This window comes from Aotus nancymaae, unplaced genomic scaffold, assembly GCF_030222135.1.
Source record: "Aotus nancymaae isolate 86718 unplaced genomic scaffold, 86718_ANA_hifiasm-v0.15.2.pri h1tg000011l, whole genome shotgun sequence".
Taxonomy (NCBI): Eukaryota; Metazoa; Chordata; class Mammalia; order Primates; family Aotidae; genus Aotus; species Aotus nancymaae.
This window is the reverse complement of record NW_026988422.1, coordinates 41635385-41656460: the sequence shown is the minus strand read 5'-3', so window position 1 is coordinate 41656460 and position 21076 is coordinate 41635385. Positions and strand designations below refer to the sequence as shown.

Genomic DNA, 21076 nt, shown 5'->3' with positions numbered 1-21076 from the left:
CCGCCCCTCTGGCGTCGCCCATCGCCCCGCCCCTGAGGGAAAAGGAGGCGGGGTCGGCATTGTCATCTCCCTGCGCCTTCCCGCGGCGCGTAGAGCCGCTGGCGCCGTCTGCCTGACGTCACAGTCACTGATAGCGTGAGTCCGCGGCGGCTGCTGCCATGGTTGCTGGCTGCTGGGTAATGGTCTGAATTGTTCTCTTGCCAGGCCAGTGCACCTTCGGGGGCTGCAGGGGAAGACCAGGAGTTTGCAGCCAGGGCGGCGGGTTTGTGGTCTGCAGTGTCGTGAGGCTGAGGTGGGGGGTTGAAGGCCCAGGAGCCGGACTCTCTGAGCCGGGTCGAGGGGTGTGCTGAAGGGGCTGTTACGTCCAGGCTGGGTGAGGGGAGCGGCAGTGGGGCCCTGGGGGCTGGAGGAGGCTTTAGGGTTCACATTGGGGTGCAGGGAGTCGGGAGCTCAGGGTTTGGGCAAGGGGATATCTGCTGGGGTTCGGCCTTGGGGGTGGCTTTGCCGGGCTCACAAATCTCTTTCTACCCCCGCCTGCCTGCCTGCCTGCTCCCGCTGGCTTCTGCGGGCCGTAGGTACAGCATGTCTAGACTGGGGGCCCTGGGCGGTGTCCGTGCCGGGCTGGGACTGTTGCTGGGTACCGCCGCCGGCCTTGGATTCCTGTGCGTCCTTTGCAGCAAGCGATGGAAACGGACCCGGCGCCATGGCCGCAACCAGAGCCTGCCCAACTCCCTGGACTATACGCAGACTTTAGAGCCCGGACGCCAGGGTAGGAGCCCGTCCCGAGACCGCAGTCACTGCAGACTAATGGGCCTGGGGTCCGGTGTGATTTTGGTGGAGGCCGTGGGACTGGGCAACGGAGGGAAGTGCCTTAGGGTTTCACTGTTTTGGAAGCTTATTGAAAAATCAGTCGTCAGGCTGGGCGCGATGGCTCACGGCTGTAATCCCATCACTTTGGGAGGTCGAGACTGGCGGATCACCTGAGGTCAGGAGTTCAAGACCAGCCTGGCTAACATTCAACCAGAATTCAACATGGTGAAACCCCGTCTTTACTAAAAATACAGAAATGAGCGGGCGTGGTGGCATGGTCTGTCGTCCTAGCTACTGGCGAGGCTTAGTCACGAGAATTGCTTGAACCCGGTAGGCGGAGGTTGCGGTGAGCCCAAATTGCACCACTGCACTCCGGCCTGGGCGATAGAGTAGGACTCAGTCTCAAAAAAGAAAAGGCAGTCGTTGTTTTCTGTACTCTTTCCCCTCTATTATCAAGAAAGTATATTTCAAAAAGTCTGCTTAGCTTTCACTTTTAGTTCTGGCCACAATAGTGCTATGTGGATATTAAATGCACTTGCTTAGTGTTGTGTGAGGTGTGTAGTGAGTAGAGGAAGAGTCCAAAAGAGGGCAAAAAGAGTCTTGTAGGGATTAAAAGTCTCGAGGCTTATGTATTAAATCATATATTAGAATTTGAAGACAACTTGGAAACTATCTCATTCAAGTTTTTTTTTTAATCAGTCCTATGAGGAAACCGAGATTCAAAAAGATTGTGTAACTTTCCTGAGGCAGTCACAGATTAAGTGGAAAGGTTGGGCTTGGTCACCTGGTCCAGTGGACTTTGTACGGCATAGGGCTAGGAGCATGCGTCATGAAGTTGAAGCTGAATGTGGCTGGCAGCCTGCACAGCTGAAATGAGTAGTTCTTTCAGATTTGCAGAACTTTCCTTGTTTGAGCAAAGTATCTAGGGCTGGTTCACACTACTACCATCTTTGTTTGAGAGTGTTTCTTTTTTCTTTTTCTTTTTTTCGAGACAGAGTCTCGCTCTGTTGCCCAGGCTGGAGTGCAGTGGCATGATCTTGGCTCACTACAACCTCCACCTCCCAGGTTCAAGCGATTCTCCTGCCTCAGCCTCCCAAGTAGCTGGGATCACAGGCATGCACCACCATGCCCAGCTGATTTTTGTATTTTTAGTAAAGATGGATTTCGCCATATTGGCCAGGGTGGTCTCAAACTCCTGACCTCAAGTGATGCACTGGCCTCGGCCTCCCAAAGTACTGGGATGACAGGTGTGAGCCACCGGGCCTGGCCAGGGGGAGCGTTTAGATTATCTCACCCCCGTGCTAATTGGAAATGAGTGTTTTCTCTGATTACCAATGTTAGCTTGTTTGGAAAAGGTAGTTTGGAAGAGTCTTCAATGAGCTATCACCTTAGATTGCAATTGATTGTCAGCATTTTCTAACCTGGTGATAATCTAGTATTGCAAGTGTGCTTCCTTCCGTTTCCTTGTCGTTTGTTTGCAGTTGCCTAGCTATAGTCTTCTGAGATGAGAAGAAAGTGGCCACATTCCCAGCATTCTTTCTTGCTCTGCATTCTTGAACATTATTGGCTGTGTGTTGTGGCCTGGCCTAGTTTACCAGATTCCTTTAAGAAGGGATTTTGCTTGATATATGTGGATCCTGCCTCTCTGGTTTCTTTCTTGTTTTTGTATTTTCCAGTCCAGTTACCATAGGTGGCTCTCACTTTGCTAGCATTTCACTGCTGGAATTTACTCAGAGTGAGATTTAGGGTTGGGTCCGTGGGGCTTAGTAATGGTGTCTTTATGAGATGGTTTGGATGGGCTTTTTCTGGTATACCTTTTCTTTTAGTAACTGTCCCCTTTCTCTTAGTGGAGGGCAGTTACTAAGTTTGGGGAGAAGCTCCAGGTTTTCCCTGCTATTCTTTGTGAAGTGAGAGATCAGAATTTGAGAGAGCTCAGTTTTAGTTTTGCTGTGTGGTTGGTATTGACTCCCTGGTATTGGGCACTATATGGTGAGGGGAAGATTTTTCTTTTACTCAAGCAGGACAACTGTTCCACTCTGGCAAGCATTTTACATTATCTGTCGTGGTGTGCACCATTCCTGAAGGGCCTTGGTATGGAAGGTTCTTGGAGCAGAGGGCTCTTGTTTAGAGATCCCTGGGTAGTTACTTGGGACTTGTTACCATGTCTTGGCTGTGAATGTGTGTCCTATCTGAGCCTCACTGGGCCTTCTCTTCCAATGAGAAGCAGGTGTTCTTGAACGCTAGGTGTGAGATCTCTTCCTCACTATATTCCTGGGTGTCACTGCTTCCCATTCTCCCCCTTCAGTGATGCTGCTGCGGGCTGCCCCTGGTGGGGCTGGAGATGCCGTGGTGCTGCCCAGCCTTCCACGGGAAGGTCAGGAGAAGGTGCTGGACCGCCTGGACTTTGTGCTCACCAGCCTTGTGGCACTGCGGCAGGAGGTGGAGGAGTTGAGGAGCAGCCTGCGAGGGCTTGCAGGGGAGATTGTTGGGGAGGTCCGGTGAGTAATGCAGCTTCCTTTCCTGCTGTATCCCTCCCCTGTAGCTTTTTCAGCTGAGGTGTGTTCTGGCCTTTGCTCTCTGTCTCTAAGAAAGAAACCAGTTTTATAGCTTCTGGCCTAATCTGGTAGAAGCTGTACATTTGGTACCTTGCCTTGCACATGCTCCTTGCTGCTTCTGGACTCTCATGGTTCATCTGCAGCTGAAGCGCTCTGTTCTGCCTAGCCTAGTCTGTGTCAGCTGGGGCCAGGGAGCTCCCTTGCTTACCCTCCTGTGGGTAGAGACCTAGAGTTTTCTCTGTTCTTGTCCCTTTAATGAGAAGCGGTAGTAAGAGGCACCCCATGGTGAGTGGAAAGACAGGATGGGGCCTAATGGTACCCTCTGGGACGGGGCTTGCTTTTCAGATCCCACATGGAAGAGAACCAGAGAGTGGCTCGGCGGCGAAGGTTTCCTTTTGTCCGGGAGAGGAGTGACTCCACTGGCTCCAGCTCTGTCTATTTCACGGCCTCCTCGGGAGCTACGTTTACAGATGCCGAGAGTGAAGGAGGGTGAGTTGTCTTTCCTGGAGGCAGTTGTGGCTACAGCCAGGTTGTGTTTCGTAAAAGTATTATCAATGTAAAATCCAAACTAAGCTGCTGTAAATAATTTTTGGAACAGATAAGTGTATAATAAATACAGAACAGTTGAAACAAACTGTTTCAACTATTTATGTCATTCAGACAACTGTAGATGTTAATAGCAGTTATTGCTTACATCTGCTATTTTCTGAGTCAGTTTATTACATAGTTATTATGATACATTATTTGGGCATTTTTCTATGTTATCACAGAGACTTTATAACATTGTTTGGCTTTGTTCCTTTCCTTGGGTGGCTGAGCTGGTGTGCAGAGATCTCTAAGCACAAAGCATGCTCCTTCTTCCTGGGAGTCACCCTCTTCCCACAGAGGAGCCTTGCCTATGATCCCTTGAATCTTTACAGGTGGCAGGTGGTTGTTCTGAGTTCTCAGTGGCCCAGGAGGAATGACAATACACCTTTCTGTGAGGCAGGGCAGCTGGCAGGGTTCTGGTGGACAGCCTCCTCCAAATCTGGTCATACTAAGGGCTTTTTGAGTTTAAACCACTAGCACCACTTTGAAACGTTGGTCCCAAGGCTAGAGTCTGATATTGTCAGTGGCAGCATCTGCCCTTGTCTGCTTCTAGCTCCAGTCACTCAGGTAGCCTGTGTGAAGCCTAGAGGCTGATTTCTCCTTATCCAGCCTTTCTTCTTCACAAGGAAAAGACTGGTGCAAAGAACAGCCAAGTTTTATGGTGGATCAGAGGAATTAGCTATAAGTGGGCACATGGAAACTAGAAGTTAAAATCAGGCCAAGAGCGGTGGTGGCTCATGGGTAATCCCAGCACTTTGGGAGGCCAAGGCAGGAGGATTGCTTGAGTCCAGGAGCCTGAGACCAGCCTGGGCAAGGCACTGAGACCATGTCTCTACATAAAATAACTAGTTGGGGGAGGCTGAGGTAGGCAGATCACCTGAGATCAGGAGTTCAAGACCAGCCTGGCCAACATGGCAAAACTCCGTGTGTACTAAAAATAAAAAAATTACACCAGGCATGGTGGCGCATGACTGTCATCCCAGCTACTCGAGAGGTTGAGGTAGGAGAATTGCTTGAACCCAGGAGGCGGAGGTTGCAGTGAGTGAAGATCAAGCCACAGCACTCCCGCCTGGGAGACAGAGTGAGGCTTCAAAACACACAAAAAAGCTAGCTGGGCATAGTGGCATGTGCCTGTAGTCCCAGCTACTTGGGAGGCTGGGAGTTTGAGGCTGCAGTGAGCCATAATTGTGCCACTGCACTCCAGCCTGAGTGATAGAGTGAGAACCTGCCTCAAAAAAAAAAGGAGAGAAACAATGTTAAGTAAATATTAGATGATAGGAATTTTTCAGCTCCATTATCATCTTATGCACTCACTGTTGTATGCACAGTCCACTGTTGACTGAAATGTCTTTATCACCAATGCTGGATTTGATGACTGCTCAGGGGCCTCCTAAAACCTGTGGAGTGGTGGTAAAGAGCACTGCTCCTCCATGGGGGACTGCTGTTGTCCGGTTTGTCAGATCCCTGTTACCTGTATTCTCAAGGGCAAGCAGAAATGGCTTTTTTTTAATTCGATTTACCTAAATGGCTCTGGGCTAAGAGATGCTTCCAGAAGTTGTGTTAAAGAGGGGACAAAGGGAAATTAATATTTGATAGATCTCAATTGAAGAGAGAGACGGAGGAAGTTAAGACAGGCTCTCACTCTGTTGCCCAGGCTGGAGTTCAGTGGCATGATCATAGAACAGCAGCCTCAACCTCTTGGGCTCAAGTGATCCTCCTGCCTCAGCCTTCTTTCTGAATACCTGGGACTTCAGGCATGTACCACCATGCCTAGCCAATTTTATTTTTTTTTTTTTGTCGAGATGGGGTCTCCCTATGTTGCCCAGGCTGGTCTTGAACTCCTGGCCTCAAGCAGTTCTCCCACATCAGCCTCCAAATGCTGAGATTACAGGCATGACCCATCACAACTGATCCACTTTGTGATGATTTAAATAAGTTGTACTAGGCTGGGTGTGGTGGCTTGTGCCTGTAATTCCAGCACTTTGGGAGGCTGAGGAGGATGGGTTACCTGAGGTCAGGAGTTCAAGACCAGACTGGTCAACATGGTGAAACCCCATCTCTACTAAAAATACAAAAATTAGCCAGGCATGTTGGCAGATACCTGTAATCCCTGCTACGCAAGAGGCAGATGCAGAAGAATCACTTAAACCCAGGAGATGGAGGCTGCAGTGAGCCGAGAGGGCACCACTATACTCCAGCCTGGGCAATAGAGCAGGACTGTCTCTAAAAAATATAAAGTTGTACTTGAGGCCAAGCATGGTGGCTCACGCCTATAATCCCAGCACTTTGGGAGGCCGAGGCAGGTGGATTACTTGAGATCAGGAGTTTGAGACCAGGCTGGCCAACATGGTGAAACCCTATCTCACTAAAAATACAAAAATTAGCTGGACGTGGTGGTGTGCTCTTGTAATTCTAGTTGTTCAGGAGGCTGAGGCAGGAGAATCACTTGAACCTGGGAGGTAGAGGTTGCAGTGAGCCGAAATTGCACCACTGCACTCCAGTCTAGGCGATAGAGAAAGACTGCCTCTCAAGAAAATAAGGAAGCTGTACAAGCTTCTAGGGTCATTGAGAGGCAGAGCAGTTAAACAGGGACACTTGTGGGTGCTTCACTGCTTAGGGTGCTCACTGGGACTCCCAAGGCCACAAGGAGGCCAGGACTGCCAGCCATCTGTGATGGGGCAAGGGAAAGGGCAGCTTTCTTAATTATAGTTCCATCAGGCTCTGTCCCATGCCCAGTCCCGTGGCATGGGAGCAGGTGATGGTGCAACACTTTGTGGTTGAGCCAGTTGCTATCTAGGGTAGTGGTTGTGGTGATTGATTCTTTGTGCCATAGTCATTGTCATGTAGGTCAAAGGGGAGCTCTAGGAGTCTACAAACTCTGAAATGGCTTTGAACTTGTGGGTCTTTGGGCAAGGAGAGCTGCTTTGAGGGATGAAGGGCTGAAATTTGATGGGCTGCTCAATTTCACTGAAAACTGTATTCCTTCTTTCTTCTGTATAAAACTTTGAGGTCTCAGGAGGTTGAGGGTGGCAGAGGCAGAATCACTGTGCAGCTCTGTGAGCTTGTTCCCCAGGCATTGTACCAAACACAGCTTGAGTTCTAACCTCTGTTAGAACTCAACTGCCTTAAAACACCAGCTCCTCCAGCAAGCCTTCCCAGGCATCTTAGCCAAGAAAGATTGCCTACAGCCTCATCTTGAAGACTACTTCTTGGCATTTATGACCTCATTAAGTTGGGTCCTATCTCAAGGTCAGGGCCCATGTGCTTGGTCATTTTTACTCAGCCTCTAATATGGTTTAAGTGAAGAGAAACTTAATTGCCAGGAGGGGAGATGTGTGTAACTGAGTCCGTCATTACTTACTGTGGCCTCTGCTTAAGAGTAGAGTGGCAGTCTCCTTGCTCAGAGGGAGCCTTGGGTCTCTGGCCCACTGTGGGAACTCCTGTCCTCTGGAGTGGACAGGACTAAAGGGCCTTTTTAAAGGTCCCTGCCCATCCCTGGCAGATCTCAGAAGCCTCAGGGTATGTAAAAAGGGTCACCCCTCTGGTGGATTTCTCCAAGGGCTGGCTGGGTTAGTCTGAGGTGGAAGGTGAGAGATAATGGCATAAATATAGTAGCTGTTGGCATGTGATTTATCTCTTCTGGGCCCCAGAAGCTGATGTCAGGCAGTGGGGTTTCAGATTGATGAGGAGAGCTCCTTAAAGTGGGGCTGAGGTGCAATTTAAGTCCCCTCTGTGTGCCAGCTTCCCTGGAACCTCTCTGCCTCATGGGGCTCTGCTGACTCTCACTCTGTTGGCAGCAAGGCCCCGTGACCTCTCTTCTTGGCTTTGTGAGCTGGGCCTTTAGGATTCAGAGGGATGGCAGTATTGCAGCTCCGGTCCCAGGGGATTCTGTGCTGATGCCTGGGCTCTAGCACGACTGGGTCCCTCCCTGGGAGAACTGGAGGCAGAGAGACTACTGTTTGGACTCCTGACTGGCTGAGGCAGCCCTCAACCCAGCAGGAAATAGGGTCTCCTCCTTTTTCTAGTAAAGGGAGATGACGAGATTCCAGCTTTCCATTCCAGATAAACCATTTACCCATTTTGCCTTCGGGCCTGGTTGGGCAGAGGAAATTGTGGTTTGATTTTTCTGTCTGTGGCAGATGCCATTGGGAGTTTCAGTTTCTTTTGATTACCTGTGGGGGTGGTCTTGCTTATCAGTACCCAGGTCGATCATGAAATTTGATGACACTTATCCTTGTCCCTTTAGTTTCTAAAGTTTTTTTTTTTTCCTGCAAATAAATAAAGGGGAAAGATACTTGGATAACCTCTTGAAAAACAAGGTGCAGCTAAGAAAGGTTTTAAATACCTTACAAGTCCTTGTAGATGTGTCTGGGGCCTCCTTTTTAGTTGAGGCCGAAGTTCCTCTGTAAGGATGCAGTCAGCACAGATTGGTACCAGGTCTGGCTGCTGAGTTCTAGAGCCTTCAGCCTGCTGCTCTGTGGTTTCTGGTTTTCTGGACAAGGAGGACAGCACTTCTGCTCTGACGTTAGGCTGTCATGTGTTGACTTTATTTGTAGGTGTGTGTTTCATCTCTCCTTCAGTTGTTTTGCTCCAGCCTCAGGGAGCCTACTCTTAACGTTTTTTCCAGATGGAGCAAGGCTTATCATGAGATGACCCGAGGATCTCCCCTATGCTTCAGGGCCTTCTGGCTCCGTCAGCCCTTGCATTTTTCCCTGAGTCTAGAGGGCTTTTTTGTGTCTGCTTCTGACCTCTGGAAGTCCTGCCTTTTCCCCTGCTCAGTCCTTATCTGATTTATTTTAGGCACTCAGGGAAAACACCCTAATCAGCTGCTGGTGGCTGAGATCCAAGAGAAACTTGGCTTTCTCTTTAGTGGGTGCATCAGGGTTGGGGCTCCTTGGGAGCCACCTGGCATTTGGCAGCCCCCCAAACACCTTTTTGGGGGTGGCTTGCATAGTCCTTGTCTTTTTTTTTTTTTTTGAAACAAAGTCTCACTTTTGCTCAGGCTGGAGTGCAGTGGCATGATCTCAGCTTACTACAACCTCCGCCTCCCAGGTTCAAGCGATTCTCGTGCCTCAGCCTCCCTAGTAGCTAGGATTACAGGTGCTTGCCACCACACCTGGCTAATTTTTATATTTTTAGTAGAGATGGGGTTTCACCATGTTGGCCAGGCTGGTCTCAAACTCCTGACCTTAGATTATCTACCCACCTAGGCCTCCCAAAGTGCTGGGATTACAGGCGTGAGTCACCATACCCGGCCCATTTTCCCCTTCTTGCTTCCAGCTGCAAAGTGGTTCCTGTCACTTCTCCCCACACTTTAAGTTCCCAAGGTTACCAAGGTCTACTCCTGTTGGGGTTTAGGTTTGGTTTTTGACTCGGGCCAGAGGTTATGCATTTGTGAAAGAGACTGTGGATGTGTGTGGCTGCCCATGGCCTGAGGCTGCACCCACAGGTTGGTTCTGGCAAATGTCTTTGACTGATAAGGCAAAACGAACAGGGGCTTCTCACATTTGCCTTGACTGTCACAGGGCCCAGTTGGTTGGCTATTCTTTCCTACCCGGTTCACTTTCCCAGCCCTTAGTTCTCATAGGAAGCTTTCTCTCAAATGATGATTTCTGCTGGGCATGGTGGCTCATACCTGTAATTCCAGCACTTTGAGTGGCTGATGTGGGTGGATCACTTGAAGCTAGGGTTTGAGACCAGTCTGGGCAGCATGGCAAAACCCTATCTCTACTGAAAATACAAAAAAAGTTACATGAGAGAATTGTTTGAGCCCAGGAGGTAGAGGTTGCAGTGAGCCAAGATCGAGCTACTGCACTCCAGCCTGGGTGACAGTGAGACTCTGTCTCAAAATTTTTTTAAAAATTCTGCCTTTAAGAGGTAGGAATGATTGTCCAGGTGCAGTGGCTCACGCCTGTAATCCCAGCACTTTGGGAGGCCGAGGCGGGCGGATCGCAAGGTCAAGAGATCGAGACCATCGTGACCAACATGGTGAAACCCCATCTCTACTAAAAATACAAAAATTAGCTGGGCATGGTGGCGCGTGCCTGTAGTCCCAGCTACTCGGGAGGCTGAGGCAGGAGAATTCGTTGAACCCAGGAGGTGGAGGTTGCAGTGAGCCGAGATTGTGCCACTGCACTCTAGCCTGTCGCCTGGCAACAGAGCAAGACTCTGTCTGGAAGAAAAAAAAAAAAAAAGAGGTAGGAATGATTATGATTTGCTGCTTTGGACAATGCCATGTAGAGTACTTCTTTGGGGGTAAGGGAGGTAAGGGATAGATCCTAGGGGCTCTGAGCTGAATAATCATCTTCCTTATTGTCCCTTACATTTCTATTGCAGTTACACAACAGCCAATGCGGAGTCTGACAATGAGCGGGACTCTGACAAAGAGAGTGAGGATGGAGAAGATGAAGCAAGCTGTGAGACTGTGAAGATGGGGAGAAAGGATTCTCTGGACCTGGAGGTGGAGGCAGCTTCAGGTCTGGTGCCCAGTGCCATGGAGACTGGAGCTTCCTCAGGCTTGGAGGATGTGCTGCCCCTCCTGCAGCAGGCGGATGAGATGCACCAGGGTGATGAGCAGGGCAAGCGGGAGGGCTTCCAGCTGCTGCTCAACAACAAGCTGGCGGTGAGGCTCCAGCTGCCTGCCTGATTCTCCTTCCCTCCCTCCATCCCTCTGCTCCTGAACCCTGGGGAATGAACGCCCATGTGGTTACTGCCCCCGCAAGGTGACATGGGGGAAGAAATGAGGGTAAGACAGCTGGTTCTGCATCTGTTGCCCAGGTAGCATATCCTCTTCCGATGAGGCCCAGTGTGGACCCTTGGGCCAGTGTACTGTTTGCTCCAGAGCTGAGGGGGTACGGGGAGCACAGTGCTCTGCCTCCTGTAGAGCTACTGCAGAAAGAGCTTTACCTCTTACCTCTAGGGGGAAATGTGGAAAGAAATGGAATTTTTTTTCTCCTCTTTTCCCTTGATGCAGAGTTCAAGCTGCCAGCCCCAAGTGACCACTGTGTAGGTCACTCAACCACAATTCTCTCAGGTTCACTGACAAAAGTTATGCCCAACCAGGTATAACCGACCCCCCGCTGCCCCACGCCACCGACTGGAAGTTAAAAGTCTCCCTTTTCCTTTCACACTTTCTTCATGTGTCAGCAAAAGACCTCTCATCCCTTATGACATCTTCTTAGAGTTGACCTTTCCTCCTGGCATTTTGAGGAGGCCAGAATGCCCTAACCCTGTGATTGTGCAACCCAGTGGCTAGACAGAGAATGTGTCATACATTAACTGCACGTGGGAAGGGATGACTGGGGGGATGGCTGCGCATAGGAGCTGGCCTAATGCTGGTGATTGTAACAAACCTAGGGTGTCGGGGTAGGCCAGGGCCCCCATTCTCCACAGCTGAGGAAAAAGGGGCCTCACCTGTTTCTGTCTGGTCTGCAGTATGGAAGCCGGCAGGACTTTCTCTGGCGCCTGGCCCGGGCCTACAGTGACATGTGTGAGCTCACTGAGGAGGTGAGCGAGAAGAAGTCATATGCCTTAGATGGTAAGTGCTGACAGCTTCCTGTGGGAAGGTGACTGACTGATTCAGGGGTGGGGCTGGCCCATCTGCCTGGGGCCCTAGGGAACCACCAAGATGCTGTCAGAGCAGCTGTGGTTCAGTTACCCATTAGGGACAAACTCTGGCTCCCAAAGACCCTTGCTTTCTCCTCTGGAGGAAGAGAGCAGTCCTTGCTTATCTATCATGCTGATTAGTAACACAGGTGCATGTATTTTTAGGAGTAGTTGTATCCTATCAGCGTTATTTGTTTTTCTCACTGTCTAGCCACAGAGGGCAAAATCTTTCTGCAGCTGCTAGGAATCTTGTGTCAGTTATGGAACCTGTGGGGCAGGTGTTCTAAGAATATAGCTAGCTTAGAAGACTCTGGAATCCACTTGGCAAGTCTGTTGGCAAAGGCTCCACCTTGGAGAATAGGGTGCATCTGACCTGTGCCAGGCTCACGGCTCAGCCTTGTCTATCATGAGTTCAGAGAATCCTTGGACTTTAGAAAGAGACTGATGTGTCCTGCTGAACTCCACAAATTGAGTGAGGCACCATTAATGGGTTTCTAGGTCTGTGTGGTTCAGTTAATATCTTTTTTTTTTTTTTTTTTTAAAGCAGTCTCACTCTGTCACCCAGGCTGGAGTTCAGTGGTGTGATCTCAGCTTACTGCAACCTCCGCCTCCCAGGCTCAAGCAGTTCTCCTGCCTCAGCCAACCCAATAGCTGGGATTACAAACGTGTGCCACCATGCCCAACTAATTTTTGTATTTTTAGTAGAAACAGTTTCACCATGTTTACCACACTGGTCTTGAACTCCTGGCCTCAAGTGATCCGCCCGCCTAGGCCTCCCAAAGTGCTAGGATAACAGGCATAAGCCACCGTGCCTGGCAGGTTCAGTTAACTGTCTAAAACGGATTTGTCCACCTTTCTATTATTATAAGTACAGCCTTACAAATATGAATTGTTGATAATGTATACTCTAACAATAGCTCAAGGTTAACATTCTAAACATTTGTAGAATTCTGTCGATGGAGAAAGAACAGACGAGTTGAGTAGGATGTCTCTGAAGCTCCTCAGAAAAATTCCTGGAAGTTTTAACAAAAGATGCTTAATTACAATTACTTTCTCTTCAAGTTTCTATTTTCCCTCCTGAATTTCAGGTGAGGATTCTAAATCAGCTTTTGGGCTGATTTTTGGACTCTTCATATCAACAACCTTTCCTTTCCCTCTTCATCACTGATCATCTCTTATTAATGCTAGTAGCCAGCATGAACCCCAAAGGCATAAGTGGAGGCAGTGGTTAGAGGGGCAGTACTTGGTTGGTCTGGCCTCCTGAGCTTAGCACCCGTGGGCAAATCTTTACCTGCTGGAGGTCAGATGATGATGGAATGTCTTTGAAGTTTCTGCTCTGAGATCACAGCCTTTACCAATCATCCTTACTGGGTATAAAGTTTATTTCACTGTATCTCTAGAAGCTGGACCACCAGGAGGTAGTCATTCTGTGGGGTCTCAGGTAATGTCTATAACAATCTGTCTAGCTTGGCAGGAACATTCTTTGCTATTATTTTCCTCGTGAGACAGTACTTTAAAGAGGGCAGAGAGAAATCCCCAAAGAGGCCGCATCCCTCATTGGTGGGGCCATGTGATCCTTCCATTTGGGAAGGGATTTAGAGTCCTTTACACCATCAGTTGTCTTTTTTTTTTTCCTTTTTTCTGAGATGGAGTCTCACTCTGTCACCCAGGCAGGGGTGCAGTGGCATGATCTCAGCTCAATGCAACTTCTGCCTCTTGGTTTTAAGCAATTCTCCTGCCTCAACCTCCTGAATAGTTCGGATTACAGGTGCACACCACCATGCCCTGCTGATTTTTGTTTTGTTAATAGAGATGGGGTTTCACTGTGTTAGCTAGACTGGTCTTGAACTCCTGACCTCATGATCTGCCTGCCCACCTTGGCCTCCCAAAGTGCTGGGATTACAGGCGTGAGCCACCGTGCCCAGTCAGTTGTCTCAAAAATGGATTTGTGGCCAGGTGTGGTGGCTCATGCCTGTAATCCCACCACTTTGGGAGGCCAAGACAAGAGGATTGCTTGAGCCCAGTTGTTCGAGACCAACTGGGCGACATAGTGAGACCTTGTCTCTACAAACAAAACAGAACAAAACAAAAACCTTAAGAAATTTGCCAGGCATGGTGGAACATGCCAGCAGGAGGATTGTTTCACCCTAGGAAGCAGAGATTGCAGTGAGCTTAGATTGTGCCACTGCATTCCAACTTGGGTGACAGAGCAAGACACTGTCTCCAAAAAAAAGGTATAACATTTCAGATTATCCAATTTACATTTGTTCCATTTCTCCATGTTCCCTTCCAAGCCATCTGTTTTCTTAAAAGAAGTCTTGGCCAGGTACAGTGGCTCATGCCTGTAACCCCAGCACTTTGGGAGGCTGAGCTGGGAAGATGGCATCAAGCCAGGAGTTCAAAGCCAGCCTGGGCTAGATAGACCTCACCTTGTAAGAAAAATTAACTGGGTGTGGTGGTGCACATCTATAGTCCTAGCTACTTGGGAAGCTGAGGCTAGAGGATTGCTTGAACTAGGAGTTCAAGACTGCAGTGAGCCATGATCGCAGCATTGCATTCCAGCCTGGGTGACAGAGTGACACCCTCTCTTTAAAAAAAAAAATCCTATTTTGCAGTATCTTCTCCAGTGTGTAGGCATGATGGTCCTTATCTGGAGGTCCTAGGCTCAAGCCTCGATATTGGTGACACTTGTCATAACTTCATGTGTCTGGGCTTTCGTTGCTAGAACACTATCCTAGAAAATGTGGGTAAGACTAAGTGAAAGTCATCTCTGGTCAGACCTCAATCCACGTGGCTCATATGAAAAAGAGTTTTGGCCTAGAGCTGATTAATATTCTTGGATCATGGATCCTTTTGAGGATTTTTTTTTTTTTTAAAGAGACAGGGGTCTGGCTATGTTTCCCAGATTGGTGTTGAAATTTTGGTCTCAAGCTATGCTCTCTCCTTGGTCTCTCAAAGCTCTAGGTGTGAGCCAATGTGTATCCCCTTTAGAGAATTTTATCAAAGCTGTGGACCGTCTCCACAATTAAGTTAAATTTTATACAACTTGAGATTCATAGACACTGCCCCTCCAGAGTAAGGTCTGTTGGGGACAGTTTTTGATTGTGTCGGATCCTTTTTTTTTCAGTTGAGGGGGAGTGGGGCAGAGTCTCACTCTGTTGTCCAGGCTGGAGTGCAGTGGTTGAATCTTGGCTCATGTCAACTGCCACTTCCCAGGTTCAAGTGATTCTCCTGCCTCAGCTTCCTGAGTAGCTGAGGCAGCAGAATCATGGTGGACACACACCACCATGTCCAGCTAATTTTTGTATTTTTAGTGGAGATGGGGTTTCACCATGTCGCCCAGGCTGGTCTCAAACTCCTGACCTCAGGTGATCCACCAGCCTCAGCCTCCCAAAGTGCTAGGATTACAGACAAAAGCCACCATGCCTGGCTGGATCCTTTTATACTTTTCTTTTTTGAGACGGAGTCTCACTCTGTTGCCAAGGTGGAGTGCAGTAGCGCGATCTTTGCTCACTGCAACCTCTGCCTCTTGGGTCCAGGCAGTTCTCCTGCCTCAGCCTCCCGAGTAGCTGGGACTACAGGCATGCACCACCACACCCAATTTTGTGTGTGTGTGTGTGTGTGTGACAGTTTTGCTCTTGTTGCCCAGACTGGAGCGTAATACCACGATCTCAGCTCACTGCAACCTCGTCCTCCGGGGTTCAAGCGATTCTCCTGCCCCAACCTGTAAGCTGGGATTACAGGCATCCACACCATGTCCAACTCATTTTTGTATTTTTAGTAGAGAAGGGGGTTTCATCATGTTGACCAGGCTGGTCTCAAACTCTTGACCTCAGGTGATCCACTCACCTCGGACTCCCAAAGTGTTGGGATTATAGACGTGTCACCGTGCCTGGCCTCATTTTTCTCTTTTTAGTAGAGACAGGGTTTTACCATTTTGACCAGGATGGTCTTCATCTCGACCTCATGATCCACCTGCCTCAGCCTCCCAAAGTGCTAGGATTACAGGTGTGAGCCACTGCGTCCAGCTTTTATATTTTAAATACAGGATTGCAGGTGTGAGCCAATGTACCCACCCCCTTTAGAGAATTTTATCAAAGCTGTGATAAAATTTTACTCTGCTTCAAGCACATGAGGTGTGTTATAAAAAGAAGGTAACTGGGGTTTCTAATGATGGATGGGGAAGCCAAGGTGAAGCAGAAGTCATCTCTTAGAAGCTGTTTGTGGTTTTTTTGGGTTTTTTTTTTTTGAAACAGTATCTCCTCCTGTCACCCAGTCTGGAGTGCAGTGGTGCAGTCACAGCTCACTGCAACCTCCACCTCCCAGGTTCAAGCGATTATCCTGCCTTGGTCTCCTGAGTAGCTGGGACTATAGGTGCTCATCACCATGCCCAGCTAATTTTTTTATTTTTTAGTAGAGACAGGGTTTTACCATGTTGGCCAGGCTGGTCTCAAACTCCTGACCTCAGGTGATCCACCCACCTCGGCCTCCCAAAGTGCTGGGATTACACGCATGAGCCACCATGCCTGGCCTGTTTGCAGCCTTTCATTCTGCTTAAGTTCACAACTATTTCCAAGCAAGTCCAAGTTGGTTAGGGACCGGTGAGAGCTAAAGCAGTTTTCTTCCCACAAGGCTTCGTATGAAAATGTGCGTACGAGCTCATGTCAACTCTGGATCTACTTTTGTCCTACAGGAAAAGAAGAAGCAGAGGCTGCTCTAGAGAAGGGGGAGGAGAGTGCTGACTGCCACCTGTGGTAATAACACCCTGCAGTGTTCTGGGAAGAGCCAGCAAGGGCTATGGCAGAGCAAAGCCCTCTTTTCTGTGCCTGGGCGACAGAGGCATTTTCCAAAGGATCCAGGAGAGGGAGCTCTGGCTTGTATTTCCACATACCTCAGTCTACCCCTAGTCAGAGAGACAAGGGAAGTTTCTGGTGGGGGAGGTGACTTGGGAATGAGGCAAGGTGGGGGGGTGCGGTGCAAGCTTTTTTCTGATGGAACTTGGAGAAATGAATAGCTTTGTAAGAGTCATCCTAGCTACAAAACTGAAGTTCTTGGCTCTCAGGAGGCTGGGACAACCTGCAGCTGCCCTATCCTGCACAAGCTCTTCTTGTTGCTGTGTGTGATCCCTGGCTGGTGGTACTTTGGCTTCTTTGCTTGGTTTGCATGAGGAAAAGTAGATGTGAGCATGTGAGCTCACCTCTTGAGAGTTCAACGCTCAACTTATTAGGTTAAAAAAACATCAGCCCTTTTTGTGGTCTCATGTGACGGGAAGTTTGGTCATCTTACCTGGGTCAGAGCAAACTCAGGTCCTGGGGTCTGGTTCCAGCACGTGAGTTTTAGTGAAAATGTTCCTTTCCCACCGCCATCCTTGCTTTCTATATCTCCATCCTCAGATTGTGAGCTAAGTGAGAGCCTTTCTCCATCTGTTGCTGAAACTTTTGTCTCTGCAGGGGTTCTTCTCAGAGGCCAAGTAACTGTTTCTTGGGTGTCATTGCTACCCTGGGCTTCCAAGGATGAAAATTTTTAGCTATTCCTGAGGAACAGCTGTTTGGATTAAACATGGAAATGAGCCTCCAGAAGTGTCCGATATCCCACAGATACTTAGCATATACATGAAATAGCAACTTGGGCTGGTTTACTCATCTAATGTCAACTGTGCTGCTAGGAACAATGCTGCGGGGATGGGGGAGTAAGAGTTTGTTTCTGAGGATAGAAGATGGGAAGCTGGCTAGTTGGTTCCCCTTGGGAGGGGCAGTGTGCAAACATAAGTCTTTCTTCCTCTGGTTGTTGGTCCCCAAGTTAACATTAGAAATTTCTAGAACATCCCCTCCCAATGTGACTATCCTAAGAAATTGCTTCCCAAGTCCTAGTGCTACATCTGTATGCTTAAAGGCTAATGAGACTCACTTTTTTGTCTGCTCAGAAGATAAGCAATATACTCCGGTTTCTTATACTTTCATGCTGATGATTATTTCATGCTTTTTAACTTTTTATTAATGCCTTTGGCAGTACTCTTTATGAGGGGAAATTTGGACTGAGAACTTGCCTAAATATTCTTAAGTGTAAGAGATTTACTGTGGTAGTCCCAGCTTTTTTATACCTAGAATACTTTGGAGACTTTTAAGCCTACCATGATCTACTAAGGAATACTAATTAGGGCCAGAGGTCTGTGAAGAGAGAGTATTACATACAGATTAAAATTAGGCATTTTCAGCTCTAGTTGAGGGTAGAGGGACAGGGGACAGTACCACTAGGCTGTTGGTGGGACATCATTCCTTGCAGTGATGCTGCTTAGTCCTTGTCCCTGAGCTTGCTGCTTCCCCCCTAGGTATGCAGTGCTTTGTGGTCAGCTGGCTGAGCATGAGAGTATCCAGAGGCGCATCCAGAGTGGCTTTAGCTTCAAGGTGAGGACAGGCTTCTTCCTTGTACTGGCCTATCCCAGACTCCCTGCTCCTTTCTGGCTCCCTGCCAAAGGCTTTTCTACAGCCTCAGTGACTTGCCTCTCTTTTTTTCGAGGCAGTCTCACTCTCTTGTCCAGGCTGGACTACAGTGGTGTGATCTTGGCTCACTGAAACCTCCTCCTGGGTTCCAGCAATTCTCTTGCCTTACCCTCCCAAGTAGCTGGGATTATAGGCATATACCACCATGCCCAGCTAATTTTTGCATTTTTAGTAGAGACAGGGTTTCACCAGGTTGGCTAGGACTGCGAAGACTGGTTTCAAACTCCTGACCTCAGGTGATTCGCCTGCATCGGCCTCCCAAAGTACAGGGATTACAGGCGTGAGCCACCACGTCCCACCCTTGCTGCTCTTTTAGCAACGCTCGTGTCTGATGTTAGTTTACATTTTCCCCTTAGGAGCATGTGGACAAAGCCATTGCTCTCCAGCCAGAAAATCCCATGGCTCATTTTCTTCTTGGCAGGTGGTGCTATCAGGTAAGCTGCATTTAAGGGCTTGACATAATGGTCCTAAATGCCTTCTGGCACTGATTTCTTTGCCAGAAAGAACAAGATCTTTGGTCTGCTCTGGCTCGGGTGCCCTTTCCTCTGAATACTTGTGTTATTTAGTGGTTGGACCCAGCCCCTTTTGACCCTGTTTTTCAGTACATTTTAAAGATTAAAAAAACCTTTAAAACCTCTTATTCACACCTTGATCTTTTGGTGGCAGGTCTCTCACCTGAGCTGGCTAGAAAAAAAAACTGCTACAGCCTTGCTTGAAAGCCCTCTCAGTGCCACTGTGGAAGATGCCCTCCAGAGCTTCCTAAAGGTATCAGAGAGGGGTGGGTGGCAGGCAAAAACACCAGAGTAACCTTGTTTTTTCCTGGGAGGGGTTTTCCTGGTAGGGGGCAATTTTGTGTTTGCTTGTTCTATGGGAAAATCAGAATCACTTGCACACCTTATCAAAAATAGATTTCTTTTTCAGACCCACTAATCAGCCACATGGTTGGGGACTAGAAATCTCTAATAAACTTCAGCCTGATTAGAATATAGGAACCTCTTACTGAAATATCTTTGTCCCTTTTCCCAGGCTGAAGAACTACAGCCAGGATTTTCCAAAGCAGGAAGGGTATATATTTCCAAGGTAAACTCACTTGTCTACTTCAACATAGTTCTGGGAACTCCTGAAAGCACACATACTCATCCCCTTTTAGTCTCCTGATATTATTTCTCTCAGGTTTCACTTGTCTGTTTTCAGTGCTACAGAGAACTAGGGAAAAACTCTGAAGCTAGATGGTGGATGAAGTTGGCCCTGGAGCTGCCAGATGTCACTAAGGAGGTAATGCTTTTAAATACTCCCTGTCTGGGTGGATCACCTTAGGTTGGGAGTTTGAGGCCAGCCTGATCAACATGGAGAAACTGTCTCTATTAAAAATACAGAAGTAGATGGGTATAGTGTTGAATGCCTGTAATCCCAGCTAGTCGGGAGGCTGAGGCAGTAGAATCACTTGAATCTGGGAGGCGGAGGTTGCCGTGAGCAGAAATTGCACTCCAGCCAGGGCAACAAAAGCAAAACTCCGTCTCAAAAAAAAAAAGAAAAACTGCTTGTTTTTACTGATTCATCATGTGACATTTTTTAGAAAAAAATCTTTCCTAGGGAAGGAAAGACAGTCTACCTCTAGGGGACGAGACAGATTTCATGGGCCCGAGGCTATCCTGAGAAAGTAGGAAAAAGAATGTAACAGCTCAGGAAGGAAGCAAAGGGCCCCTGTTCTCAGGTTCCACTGGTTTGGGAAAATGCTGGTTTAAATTTTGAGTCCTAAATTTGTTCTTTGTTTCCCTAGGACTTGGCTCTCCAGAAGGACCTGGAAGAATTAGAAGTCATTTTAGGAGACTAATCACATTTCACTGACCTTCATGACTTGATGCCACTATTTTAGAGGGAAAAAAAAGTCAAAGCCTTTTTTCCTTAGACCTTCCTGAGATCAGGCAACTACTCAAATCTATCTGACTCCTGGGTCTGACTGCTACCCACTACCATTCCCCATCAGTTAATTTATTCTAACCTCTTACCTAATCTAAAATTGGGGAAGTACTGGTGGCCTGGGTTTCTATTGTTCTCTCCCTTGAATCTCTTGGGGAAAAAAATCAAGATGCACACCTGCCCCAGGATTACACGTGGATGGAGCCTGCTAGACCTGAGATCTAACTGCTGGTGAGGTGGATAACTTCAAAGAGCTATGAGAACAAAGCATAGAACCTGTCACTTTAACTTTTTCACTGACTGACTAATATTCAACACACACAAATTATATATATATATACATATATATATAGTCCTAAGATCATACCTTACCTACCAGGGTAAAAAGGAGGGATCGGAGTGGCCCATGGACATTGCTTTCTTATCATCATGTGAATTCTACCTGTATTCCTGGGCTGAAGGGCTGGACCACTTGATGACTTCCAGAGTTCTAGCAGCTTTTGGAATGATAGCAGTGGTACAGGGTTTATAATGATGCTATAAAATGATGTCTGAAAAGTTGCCTAGAATATATTTTGTTACAAATTTGAAATAAAACAAATTTGATGTTATCAGCTCTTTAGTCTTGCTCGACATCTCCATAATTGTTTCTGACTACAGAGGGTACTGCAGGCAGGTTATGGTTAATGCTCTTTCCAGTATGTAAGATACAGGTATTGAGCTTATTTTATTTTTTGAGACAGAGTTTCACTCTTGTTGCCCAGGCTGGAGTGCAATGACACGATCTCAGCTCATTGCAGCCTCCACCTCCTGGGTTTAAGCAGTTCTGCCTCAGCCTCCCAAGTAGCTGGGATTACAGGCATGTGCCACCACACCCAGCTAATTTCGTATTTTTACTAGAGTCAGGGTTTCACCATGTTGGTCAGGCTACTCTCAAACTCCTGACCTCAGGTGATCTGCCCACTCTGGCCTCCCAAAGTGCTGGGATTATAGGCATGAGCCACTGTGTCCAGCTGGTATTGAGCTTATTTTTAGCCTAAACAAGGCCTACTGCAACTAAGCAGGTACTCCCTTGCCCGTCTCATGTTCATTCTGAGC

General features: G+C 48.1%; 1 protein-coding gene across 1 annotated transcript; it reads left to right on the top strand.

The window, feature by feature from the left end:
* The first annotated feature begins 84 nt into the window (after nt 1–84).
* On the top strand, nt 85–20589 carry RMDN3 (regulator of microtubule dynamics 3). Its single transcript, XM_012462484.3, has 13 exons — nt 85–176; nt 576–769; nt 3116–3308; nt 3711–3854; nt 10290–10575; nt 11388–11490; nt 16252–16312; nt 17887–17962; nt 18415–18492; nt 18725–18823; nt 19085–19138; nt 19253–19333; nt 19839–20589. Exons 2-13 carry the CDS (start codon nt 583–585, stop codon nt 19890–19892), a joined length of 1416 nt encoding a protein of 471 aa, XP_012317907.1. The 5' UTR covers nt 85–176; nt 576–582; the 3' UTR covers nt 19893–20589.
* The last annotated feature ends 487 nt before the right edge of the window (nt 20590–21076 follow it).